The sequence below is a fragment of the Dipodomys merriami genome, unplaced genomic scaffold (genome assembly GCF_024711535.1).
Source record: "Dipodomys merriami isolate MVZ:Mamm:240054 unplaced genomic scaffold, mDipMer1.0.p SCAF_81, whole genome shotgun sequence".
NCBI lineage: Eukaryota > Metazoa > Chordata > Mammalia > Rodentia > Heteromyidae > Dipodomys > Dipodomys merriami.
Window position 1 is genome coordinate 2,976,632 of NW_027206413.1, and position 13,354 is coordinate 2,989,985.

The 13,354-nt window shown below is 44.1% G+C and overlaps 1 protein-coding gene across 1 annotated transcript; it reads left to right on the top strand.

Moving 5' to 3' along the window:
* Positions 1-9,771: 9,771 nt before the first annotated feature.
* LOC138819697 (protein FAM170A-like) lies at positions 9,772-12,860 on the top strand. The gene is made up of 3 exons (XM_070011203.1): positions 9,772-9,880; positions 11,265-11,399; positions 12,253-12,860. Exons 1-3 carry the CDS (start codon positions 9,772-9,774, stop codon positions 12,858-12,860), a joined length of 852 nt encoding a protein of 283 aa, XP_069867304.1.
* The last annotated feature ends 494 nt before the right edge of the window (positions 12,861-13,354 follow it).

The following is a 13,354-nucleotide window of genomic DNA, read 5'->3' on the forward strand; positions in this document are numbered from 1 at the left end:
AGGATCGCGGTTCAAAGCCAGCCCGGGCAGGAGAGACCATGAGACTCCTATCTCCAATAAAAAACCACCAGAAAACCGGAAGTGGCGCTGTAGCTCAAGTGGTAGAGCACTCGCCTTGAGCTGAAGAGCTGAGGGACAGCGCCCAGGCCCAGAGTTCAAGCCCCACGACCGACAAATATATATAATCTGTAGAAGGGGGGAAACACTGAAGAGAAAAAAAGATTTACATTCTGAAAAACTGTTGAAAAACTATTCAGTGATGAGTAGAAAATCCCAAAGAATTAATGTATTCATGAGTTAAAAATTGTTTTCTCTTTCTTAGGGAGAGTCACTATAATAGATGATATTCAGCAGCATTCGGAAGAAATCCTGGCTTCAAATCAAGGTGAGAAAACAATACTCGTTCCTCCCCCTCTCTCATTAGGGCAGGTTCAGAAGAACTACTGAACAGGACACAACATGGAAGCAAGGTTCTGGTTAGCTTGCCCAGTCCAGAAGGAAACCCAAAACACTCCATCTCTCTCTTTCCTTTTCTATTTTTAAGTTTTTGTTGCCACTCCTGGGGCTTGAACTCGGTGCCTGAGCACTGTCCCTGAGTTTTATTGCTCAAGGATTGCACTCTTTGCCTTGAGCCACACCTCTACAAATCTCAGCCTCCTGATTAGCTACGATTACATGTGCCTAGTTCCTTCCTGTATCTTTAATCAGATTAATAATGGAAAAATTCCAAAGGAAAAACATATGAGGAAATGAGATCAAGCCCAGATAGATGAGTGGAGAACAAGATTCTGCTCAGGAGTGAGTGGTGGCATGGAAGAACATGGGAAGCACAGGTCAGCGTGCGCCGCAAGGGAGCATATCAGGTTTGTAAAAGGTGCATTGAGGCAGGTGCTCAAGAACTGGACTGGAGGTGCACTATAGAGATTTTAGGTCCAAGAACATAGTGTACCTATCTCTTTTCAAGTTCAATGTCCTCACATTCCTCTCTCCCTACACACACCCATCTGCAGCCTCCCAGTCGCTCACTTTCTTATAATCTTCCATGTCCTTGTTCATAATACTCTGACGTACAAAGGACCTCAGTTTATTTCTGCTGTTTAAATGTGTTTGAAGTGTGAATTATACACTTTTTGTGTTAGTCTCCTTCCACTCATCAGTACACATGTGAAATCCATCCATGTTGCACAGAAGAACTTGTTTTTATCGTTGCCCATGATCTAAGGTTTTGAGGGTGTGGGATCATCTGCTGGACATGGGATTACTTCTATTCTGGATGGAGCTAGGTGATGCTCAGAACATTCTGTGGCATGTACCTTGCTATGCTGACATATTGCTACTTCATGAAAGTACAGAGTTTCTACATCTACACCAGCACTTGAGGAATTTAATCTTTCACACGTTTATCCAAAGCAATCACTTGTTATAAAACTCAATGACTCACTCTGCTTTATGCTGTCATGGAGCCTGTGCTTTCATAATAGAAGACTCAGGGTTTTTCTTTAAACAGTTTGATTTGTGCATCCTTCATGCTTTCTGATCACTTGCTTAGATTTTACAAATACACTAATTGCTTTAGCTGCAAAGCACATAACAATGAGCAACGCGAATAGCCACACATCTCAATCATATGACATGCAGTGATCATACATCTCCACTCATATGACACGCAGTAATCACACATAGAGATGTATCAAACCAACACAAGGACATACACCATACCTATTGCTGCCATTCAGACAGTACTGCTGGATGAGCCTGGTTAACATTTAAAACAAGGACAGAGACATAATATCACAAATACTTCAAAACAAAATTGATTGTTAAGATTCTGAACCTCTGATTTGTGAGATGCAGAAGTGAAAAATCCAGGTTATGCTTTGGAAGATATTGCCCAGGTTCATGAGACAAAAAAAAAATATCCTTTCAGCTGAAATATTGCATGTGCTAGCTTTCTTTCTATACTCACACATATGATGGTGGAATGGATGGAGCAGATGTAGACAGGTCAGAATACTGGGGTATACCTGGAGTATAACAGCAGTACGCTAGTAGTAGTATAACTGGAGTAGTACACCTGAAGTATAATTAGAGTATAGCTGAAGAAGTCCAGCTCTGTATCTCTGCTCTGTCTCTTATAGATCAATTTAGGAACCAGTCATATCCTTCTCTCTTTTTCTCTATAGTTGGGAATATAGGTCTCTTTTTCTTTGTCCGGCCATCAGGAATTCATCACAAATGTTTTCACTTTTTGTAAGGAGAGTAGAAATACTATCTGGACACATTTTCAGTGAAAAAAGTATGTCAGCGAGAAGGTGGCAGAACTCAGCAAAACAGTGTCTGTACTTCTTGTGTTATCAGTCAAGCCTAAAAAGAGACTATGAAATTAAGATACAGTTGGTAGTACATTTGGGGGAAGTACTTGATCAATATTACCTTTCACAAATGGAGCATAAAAAGGAATGAAGAGACTACTAAATAAAGAGGTAATTCTCTTCACGTTAAATTCTTTGTCACATTACTACAAACACAACCTTTCTAGGCAGTATTTGCCTTTTGAGGCTAGAGAGGAATGGGACCTGGAGATCAGTCCCTGTGATTACTATCCCCCATTGGTTTTTAATTTTAAAACTATTTTTATTATTTTTAAGTAGTTGTGCAGACGCCCTTTAGCAAAGTAGTTTATGAATACAATATAGCTTGCCACAATTCTCAGCATTCTCACAGACCCCTTCCCTACTTCCTCCTCCTCGCCTTTACCTTCCTGGTTTTGATGTGATACATTCTCTCACACAAAGAATCCCACTTTAATGGGATGTTGTGTTTCAATTAAAAGTTTGTCCCAAATTTTTCCAGACTTTACATAATCCCCCAGCCTAGGAACTAGCATCATCCTGCCCACCTGTCACAGGGCCACTTTGTCTTGTGACTACTATCAGAAAAGCTTCTCACATATCCTTTTATATAGCTGGTTAGGCCTCAATGTATGTGATATGAGGTCACGTGGGAGATGTGTAAGCCTATATATAGTCAAAAGTAGCCTGTAATGTCCAGACCGTTACTCATAGCTTCATACAAATGGAGATCTCATTCCTACACACACTAAAGTCAAACATGAGGGAGACGCACACACATGTACACACAAGGCTGTACTCACCAAATGAGACAGAACATGCACACTCAGTTTTAACATCTGTCTCCTGTGGTGCAAAAAGCAAGTTGGATCTATTTTGAGCAGTAAAAGTTTAGTTGCTGAAATTAAGAATTTTCAAAGACTTAAGATGTTTTAAAATATTTTAAGAACTCAAAAAATTAAATCCCCCCAAAACTAATCTTCAAAGAAACAACTGCCTAATAAATAAGTGGGCTAAAGACTTAGAGAAACTTCTTTGAAGAGGAAAGAAGGATGGCCAATAGACACATGAAGAAATGCGCAACCTCCCTAGCCATAAAAAAATGCAAATCAAAACAATATTGAGATTCCACCTCACCCCAGTTAGAATGGCTATAATCAAAAACTCTAATAACAACAGCTGCTGGAGGAGATATGGACAGAAGGGAACCTTACTGCATTGTTGGTGGGAGTGTAAACTTGTTCAACCACTTTGCAAAGTAGTATGGAGGTTCCTCAAAAGACTCCACATAGAGCTCCCGTATGACCCAGCAATCCCACTTTTGGGCATTTACCCAAATGTTCATAAACAAGATCATACTAAAGCTACCAGCAGGACTATGCTTATTGCAGCATTATTTACCATAGCTAAGATATGGAACCAACCCAGATGCCCCTCAGTAGATGAATCAAGAAAGTGTGGTATATATACACAATGGAATTCTATGCCTCCATCAGAAAGAATGACATTGCCCCATTTGTTAGGAAATGGAAAGGCTTGGAAAAAATTATATTAAGTGAAGTAAGCCAGGCCCAAAGAAACATAGGTCCCATGGTTTCTCTTATTTGCAATATCTAGTATATGTCTGAGTCAAGCAGAAAAGGCCAGATAAGTTGATGTTAGGGAAATGAACCCTAAAATATGTATTCAAATGTTTTTTTTTCTTTCATGTGATTATTCCTAACACATTTATAAGATGATTTCTTTGTTGCTTTGTATGTCCCTCCCCCATGGTATAACCCCTGCTTTCACTGTATTCAATGTTGGTATAATTTGTGGAGGGGAAGGGAAAAAACAAATCATTTAAATAGGGATACAGGTGGACCCATTGCAACTATGAGATGTACAAGTCGTTATGTCAAAAATGAACTTTACAACTTTGGGGTGGAGGGGAGGATTAGGTGAAGGGGTGGGAGAGGATGGGAAGGGATGGGAAGGGGAAACAAAGGAGGAGGCTACAATGCTTGATAAGAAATGTACTCATTATCTCGCCCATGTAATTGTAACCCCTCTGTACAGTATTTTCACAATAAAAAATAATATTTTAAGTAACTAGAATTTGAATAAATGCAACAAATAAATTAAAAAAAATTTTAAATGCAACTACTGAAGTGTTGGTAGTCAATGGTGGGGCTCTTCCTACTGGAGACAAATACTAAAATAAAGTAAGGAAAACTGATGATTTTCATGATGTACTAAAATCTATGTTAGGGTAGGGTCAATTAAAAAGACCAAAAATTATGGTAGGAAAAAGTCACTCAGCCTTAGTAGAGATGAACATCTTAGGACACCACAGAACACTCGGTGGATGGATAAAGGTGGCGGCCACTTTATTCTTTGGATACACAAATAATTATGGACTTGAACATACGTGCCAGGGAAGATTCTGAGCTTCTAATATTCTGCATAAGGCAGCATATACAGCTAGTGGGTATATCACTCTAAGAAATATTTTTTGTCTAGATTTTGAAACTTTGAAGAACATGTTTAAGAATATAATCTTGGTTCAAGATGATATTTGTGTTATTACAGTAGAATTCCTTAGTTTTTCAATGCAAAAGCTAAACCCTGTATCTGACTTTTCTTTTCCTCTTCCAGAAGCTGGACTCTCAGGATTGGCTCCAGCCCATAAAGAGGACACTGATGATTCCATTTATATTCTCTGCGCGTTCCCTGTGGACCAGCCTGTACAAGGTGTGGTGTAAGGGACAGATGTGACAGAATAACAATCTAGAACGGAAGCCACACCCTTTTGCTCGGCACTTGACATATGAACCTTCTCCATGTACTACCCAAGATCCCTTTCTAAAATGTGCCTGTGATTCTGATTTCACTTTAGAGAGATCTAAATAATATGAAAAGGTTAAAATTCCAAAGAAAATTGTGAAGGCAAATTTCCAGAAACGTAATCTGGGGCTAAAGTCAGCTGTGATGCTTTCTCATAAATACCCAGTTGCCAGCACTTATAATTTCCATTTATCTGCTTAGCTGTCTATTAATATACATCAGCATCTCTGTACATGTATGCATGAATATAAATATACCAACACCAATATTCTTTCATACACTTTCAATCCACATCCATTATTTGCAAAACTTGTCATGAGGAACTCGGGTGACTATTAATTATATCCAAGCTTCAGAAATGACATAGTTTCTAATATTTTCTATGTATCTCTCAAAGTATCATGTATAAGACACTGACAGCTACCACAACAATTTTAAGCTTGTGTGTGTGTGTGTGTGTGTGTGTGTGTTTGTGTGTGTGTATGCACACATGCATGCTGGGTCTAGGGCTTGAATTCGAAAGCCGAGCTCTGACCTTTACCTTTTTGCTCAAGGTTAGCACTTTACCACTTGGGCCCACGCATACAGTTCCTTGTTCTGATGTTGAGAATAGGATCTTGCTAACTCTACCTAAATTCATTTCACCAAAGAGCAGTTTTTCTTACCTCTACCTCCTGAGTGGCTGGAATTACAGGCAAGCACACAAAGGCCTGGATTTGAGTATCTTTTTTTTTTTTTAACCTTTGAGTTGAAGTCATAAAAATCACTTCAGTTGTGATAGTGACAGTATCTGGAACACAAAGTTCACTCATCGTTCTGGTTTTCAGTGAAGCCGCCCCTAGAGGATGCCTTGTTCAAAGTTTTTGTTGTTTGGTTCTCCAGAAGAGCCAACCCTACAAGGGAGAGCTCCTGCCGCTTGTGGTCCAGCGAAGGGAGAAAGTCCATCCAACTCTGTGTATGTCTCCTGCACCTCTTCTCCGAGCCATCTTCCTCCTCCTGAAAGCAAAGGTAGGGCAGAGCACATGAGAGCCTGACCTCCCACGAAGCGCTCACTCAGCCCCACTCGCTCTATTTGCCCTCAAATACTGGAAAGGGCTTCAGGGCTCGGGCTCAGGCTGGGGCCTGGCTGGGGTGCGTGTGGACAATGTCCCTCCAAGCATGAGTGCCAGCGGCTCAGCACGCGCTTCCACGAGTGTTGGGCCTGGGTGGGCGAGGCAGTGGATGCGCTCGGTGATGGAGATGATCAGATGGGAAGAATCTCAGTGCCCAGTCTTGTGTTGTTCTGCTTCGGGGCACCTCTGACTCCCCCCCGCTCTTTCCTTCTGCTCCTTCCCTCTCCCTCGGCTACACATTCCACAGGTGGACACATCGTGCTAAGAAATGTTTTGGGGGGCTGTGAAAAGCAGTTTCAAGAATGTAGTCTTAATACAGATGCCAGTGTTTACTATTTTATAATGGAATTTCTTAATTTTTGAATGCAACGTCCATCCCTATGTCTAATTGTTGTCTTTTCTTTTCAGCGATGTCTCCAATGCCCGGGCCTTCAAGATTGGCTCAGGACTCCATTAAGAAAACAAAATTGATTCTTCCTACTCCACCTGTGGACAGGCCCATTCACAAAGGTGAGGTGTGAGGAGGAGAGACAATAGAATGCCAGCTGCGAGTTCAAACCCAGCTGCTCTGCTCAGCAAATATATACATTATATATAATATATATATAAATGATATAAATGATCTCTCCTCCCAAGGACTGCTGGCCGGGTCCCTTTCAAAGAATATGAATAGGATGATTGAAAAAAAAGATCCAAAAATATCATGAAGGCACCTATCCAAAGGAATTATCTGAGGCAAAGCTATAAAGCCTTTACATAAATATCCAACAAGACAATGCCCAGTTCCTACACTATTCTCAATGTTTTATTATTAGAATATCCAGTCTACTTAACAATCATTCATTTATATTACATCAGCCTCTCTTTCTGTAAATGTATGTATGAATATAACACATCAATATCTTGTCATAAGCCTGCCATCCACATTCATTATTTTGGAACTCTTCCTGAGGATCTTGAACTAATATTAATAATATCCAATCTTCAGAAATGACATCTGGTTCTGTTTCTAGTATTGCATCTCTAAAAACACCATGGGCAAGGATACCTTATGCCACTGACTTCCGGCACATACAATTGTAAAGATAAAATTGTGTGTGTGTGACCGAGCTGGAACTGGAGCTTGAATTCAGAGCTTGGGTGCTGACCCTGAGCAATGTCCTCAAGGGTACCTGAAGGGTAATGGCTTCCACTTGAACAACAGTTCCACCTGCAACTATTTTGGTGTTAATTGGTGATGAGAGTCTCATGGACACTGCATAGGCTGGGTATAAATCACAGTCCTCAGATCTGAGTCTCCTCAAGAGCTAGCATTGCACAAGTCAACCACAGCTGGCTGCCAATGCACACAATATTTTTGATGTGCTCTCTCATGCTCCTCTCTCTCTCTCTCTCTCTCTCTCTCTCTCTCTAAAATGCTGGAGATTGAACTGGGACTTTATCCCTGCTAGAAATCACTCCACAATTAGAGCTACATCAAGTAACTTTGTGCTTTATTTCATAATGAATTCACAGGTCAGGACTGGGTGAGGACTCAGGTCCTATGTGCTGTCATTTACCTTTCACTCAAGGACCTACACTTCATTTTTGAGATAGCACCTCACTAAATTTATTTGAACTCATGGTCCCAAACACTTGGTCTTCTTGCCTCTACTTCCTAACTTCAGTTCTGCTATTCACCACCAAGCCTGCATCCTAATACCCTCTTGTTTACTTTTGTTTTGGAGTTTTGAAAGTTACCTCAATTGTAGTAGCAATACTACATTAAGCTCATCATCCTTCTGGTTTTGAATGATGCAGACCCTAGATGAGGCTTTGTTTCAAGGTCGGTCTTGTTTCATTCTCCAGAATGGCCAACATTGCAAGGGAACGCTCCTAACATCTACATGACTCATTCAGCTGGAGCAGAGGAAGATTTGTCCAGTTCAGAATATTTCTCCTGCGTCTCTTCCCCAAGCAAGTTTCATCTTCTTGGTCAAAAAGGTAGGGCAGAGCAAATGAGAGACCTGCACATGGATGGCAAGCTACACCTGAGCTGCTCACCCAGCTTTCCCAGAGTTCAGGGGCTCGGGCTGGGGCCTGGCGGGGGGTGCGTGTGGAGCATGCCCCGCCAGGCATGAGAGCCAGAGAGCGAGCGGCTCAGCACGCGATTCCACGAGCGTTGCGCCAGTGTGGGCAAGGCAGTGGCAGCGCCTGGCGGAGATGATCAGATGAGAAGAATCTCAGTGTGACTCCACTCCTCTTTCCCTCTGCTCCTTCCCTCAGATGATGAATGCATCCCCTCCCTCTGCCGTGTGCCACGCTGTCTGCGGGCATTGCATAGCTCAGCCTTGCATTCCCATCCTTGTACCTCCAATCGCCGAGTGTTCATTGGTCACACACTGAGACATACCTCATGTCCCCTCAGGGAGTGAGGGAACCGCGTGTTATCAGTCTCTAGATGTATCCAACAAAAGCATAGGTAAAGCTCCGTGGACTCCAGGTGTCCTTGCTTGATGAGGGAGGTACATTACAAAGCTTCAGATTTGAAAACAGAATGTTTGGACTTCAACCTAGCAATGCTGCGGGCTTCATGTTTCTTGGCATGAAGCACCTTTTTGTGTTCACAAATGTTTTAAAGGACTTGACCTTCCATATTTACTTATTAAGCTGGTGAATTCAAAGGTGGACTCTTCTCATGGGAGACAGATATTAACACACATGAGCGAAACTAACAGGATTTTCACAATGCAGCTAAACCTGTGGTAGTGTAGAGTCAGTTAAAAAGCACATACATGGTGCCAGGAAAACCTTTACAGAATGAATGTAGGAAGAGCAGAGACGGAAATGTGAGGATGGACAAGATGTGTGAGACCGAGGAGGTTGACAACACTTGCTGAGCCAATGGACAGCGGGCTAGGTGGGAGCTGGGGAGCTGGCCGGGGGACTGGGGCTCCCGGGCCATCTAGGTCGGTCGCAGGGCTCAGCCTGCTCCCTCTGGACGCCTCCATCACCGCCCTGCTCACAGCCTCCAGCACCACACCAAGCTGCGGCCCCCAAAGCCAGAGGAGCACATCTTGGAGAACATTACTGGCAGTACTGAGTGTTTTCTTCTTACACACCCTCTGAGGAATCAGGTCGATTTTCACAGAGTAATCTACAGGCTGGGAGAATCAGGGGGACTGTCATGCGGTAAGCTACAGGTGAAAAACTTTTCCGGTACACCTATTCCTCGTGTACTCTTTGGTTAGGCAGAAATGGTCGTAACACAATGATGGACACTACTCACATGTCAGAAACCATTCTGAGCTACTGATACTCTACATATCTCAGGTGGATACATCATTCTAAGAAATACATTTAATATATCTAGATTTTGGGGCTTTGAAGAGCAGGTTCATGAATATAGTCTTAGTACAGATGCCAGTTTCTTTTTCAATTATAATGGCATCTCTTAATTTTTTAATGCAACCCCCATCCCTGTGTCTTTTTTCTCTTCAGCAATGTCTTCAAAGCCTGGGCCTTCAAGATTGTCTCAAGACTGCATTAAGATAGCAAAGACTTCAAAATCAATTCTCTGTACATCTTCCATGGACAAGCCCATTCACAAAGGTAAGGTGTAAGGAAGGACACAATAGAAGGACAGATGTGAGTTCAAGCAGCCCCTTTGCCTAGCACCTGATATAAATCATCTCGTCTCCCAAGGACTGCCGGGTCTCTTTGAAAAAGGGCACTTGTGCTTCCTACACCCTTTTGAGAGTGTCCCAAAGGGATATGAATATAGGAAGGTCAAAGTCCAACAAAGTTGTGAAGAGGCACATTTCCAGAAAAGGAATCTGAGAAAAGTCTGTGAAGTCTTCACACATAGTTGTCCAACCAAATGATGCCCAGCTTCTAGACAATGCCAAAACTATTATTATATCTATTTGTCCAAATAGGGTTTGTTCATATTACACCAGAATTTCTGCCTATATATGTATATATGTGAATTTAAATCAAGACAAATCTTTTTTTTATAAACTTGCATTCCATATCTATTATTTGTAAAACTTCTCCTGAGGAACTTGAGCTGACACTAATAATACCCAACCTTTGGAGAAGTTTTGTATGCATCTCTACAAATATTTTGTATAAGATATACTATGCTGCTGCCGTGTACCACATACAATTTTAAAAGCTTATGTATGTGTGTAACGGTCTAGGGCTTGAACTCAGGGCCTGTGCCATTTGTGAGCTTTTTCTGCACAAGGCCAGCACTCTACCACTTGAGTAACAGCTCCCATTCCAGCGTTTTTGGGTACATAATTGAAGAGAAGTGTCTCATGGACATTTCTACCCAGCCTGGTTTTGAACCATGATTCTCAAATCTGAGCCTCCTGGGTAGTAAGGATGACAGGTGGAGTGAACCACAGGTGCCTAGGAATGCACAATGTTAGAACTGGGGTTTTTTTTGCCTCTCTCTCTCTCTCTCTCTCTCTCTCTCTCTCTCTCTCTCTCTCTCTCTCTCTCTCTCTCTCTCTCTCTCTCTCTCTCTCTCTCTCTCTCTCTCTCTCTCTCCCTGTCTCTCTCTCTCCCCACTCTGTTTCTTTCATTTTCCTATGGGAGATTGATTCAGGGCCTTATGCATGCTAGAAAAGCACTCCACTACTTGAGCTACCTCAAGTAACTTCTTTTGCTTTATTTATTGATTCATTTCTGTGCCAGTGTTGGGGCTTGAACTCTGGGCCTCCTTGTTTGCTCAAGGCTCACACTCTACTATTTGAGCCACAGATAAACTTCCTTATTTTGCTTTTGAGATAGGGTCTTCCTTACTCTACCTCCACCCATTTCCCCAAACCGCTGACCTGGCCTCTGCTTCCTGAGCACCTGCGCACCGAGCCCTACTTCACTTTTGTCTTGGATTCTGGAACGTAGAGTTGGCTCCTCAGCCTGTGTGGGGCGAGGCCAGGCCGAGCGGGGGCTGCAGGTCAACGTTTCATCCTGTCTCCTTCTCCAGAACGGCAGCTGTCCCAGGTGACCGCTCTCACCACCCGGGCCGCGTGCAGTCCAGCCGAGGAAGAAAGTTCCTCTGACTCCATCTATTATTCCTGTGTCTCCTCACCAAGCAACTTTCCTCTACTTGATAAGAAACGTAAGTCGGGAACAAGGGTGCCCCTGAGCTTGGCCGGCAAGGTGCAGGTAAGCTGTTCACCTGCTCCACACACCACACTTTCCCCTTCGGGACAGGAAGGGCCTCGGGGCTGCGGGACTGGGTCCTCGCATTGAGCTCCTCCAACGTCCCATGAGAACATGGGCCGGGGCGTGTGCCACCGAGGACAGAGCTGGTCCCAAGAGGTCAGAGCAGTGTCCAGGCCACACACTTTTGTGTTCTTCACGTCAAGTGTGAACCCATCTTCTCTCTCATCCACGGGCCCCATTATCTGTCCACCTTCCATAGATACATGTCCTGCCCCCTCGGCTCTGCATGCTACCATGCTCTAAACATTCATTGAAATATTAACCCAGAAAGTACTTCACATCCCATCACAGAGATAGCCTCCCCTAGCCGGAACCAAACCCCGAGAACTTCATTTCAGATGAACTTTTCTCACAAGCCAGATGCTGTACATCTTTGCACCCACTCTCCCGTAAGCTCTTTACCAGGCCCCACACACTGCCTCTGACATCGAAGCCCTAGGCCACGTGGTCCTTAAGAGAAGGTTTGATAGCATTTAGATGTTCGTGAGTGCTGCAAAGCACACCACACAGCACCAGAAATGCTCACCCGTACATTGCCCCTGAATGCACTTAGAGCTCAGTGAGTCGCGCTACGCGTGGATTTCCCACGTAACACGCGCCACACACAGCTCTGCCCTCAGATCCGTGCCTGGCCACACAGAGGGGTGTCCTCCTATGCACTTGATTCCCACGTTCTTTTCTAGAAATCCATAAAGTAGCTCAGCATTTCCCATACTTTCAATTTTCCCCGATGCCCTCAACCCAAGGTCCGATGAACCCGGAGTCTTCCTCTGCCTTCCCGCTCAACTATTTTCCAATGAGTCTGGTCGACCATAAGCCATCGACGTCCTCGGCACTGGTGGAGACTGAGAGAGTCATGAAAGTGTACTACATGCACGTCCGCTTGAAGAGGGGCGTGGCTGTCCTGCCAGAGCTGGAAGACCTGGAGCCGCCCAGGAAGAAAAAGATCAAACTGGACAACATTATGTTCCCCGAGAAGATTGCCAGGGAGGTGAGGCACTCCGACGTGGCTACCCACGAGCTGCTGTGTGACAGTGAGGTCAGCGTGGACCAGGAGGCTCAGGAGCGACCAGAGGAGCCCGAGGGCCCCGTCGAGCCTGCGGCTCCCGAGGACAGGTCCAGGCCCCAGACTCCCGAATGGCTGGTGGCCCTGGAGCACGGCTACAGGTGCATGGCCTGCTGCAGGGTCTTCTCCAGTTTGGAGATACTCCAGGACCACGTGGAGCATGGAGTCAGCCAGGGCTTCAGCTGCCATGCCTTCCACTCGGCCTTGGCCTCCCTGAGGAGCAAGAGGAAACACAAAAAGAAGAAGAGAACATCCAAGACACCCGATCGAGACCCCTGCAGTGAATAAGGACCAGCGCTGACAAGCAGCGCGCGAGGAACGCATCCACACCGACTTATACCACGTTTTTGGCCAACTTATACCACATTTTTGGCCGACTTATACCACGTTTATACCACGTTTTTGGCCAACTTATACCACATTTTTGGTCGACTTATACCACATTTTTGGCCAACTTATACCACATTTTTGGCCGACTTATACCACGTTTATACCACGTTTTTGGCCAACTTATACCACGATTTTGGCCGACTTCTACCATGTTTTTGGCCTCTAAATGAATCCACCAAGCTAGCTGCCGCTGAGCTTGATCTTCCGGACGTGACCTTTCAACCCAATTTGTTCAGATACCCACCACCGCCACCACTATTTCAACACCACCAGCAGGACCAGAGAACCCCTCCTAACCATCTTCACCGCTTCCTCCAGAAGACACGGTGTCAGACCATGCCAACCAGGAGCAGTATCATACAAGCGAAAAACCAGTGAACACCAGGGCGACA

Excerpts from the sequence above, each read along its gene's own strand:
- LOC138819697 (XM_070011203.1), top strand. The coding sequence starts at position 9,772 with ATGTCTTCAAAGCCTGGGCCTTCAAGATTGTCTCAAGACTGCATTAAG. Across the intron at positions 9,881-11,264 it reads GGACAAGCCCATTCACAAAG|AACGGCAGCTGTCCCAGGTG; the intron begins GTAAGGTGTAAG and ends CTCCTTCTCCAG. Across the intron at positions 11,400-12,252 it reads TCCTCTACTTGATAAGAAAC|GTCCGATGAACCCGGAGTCT; the intron begins GTAAGTCGGGAA and ends CCTCAACCCAAG.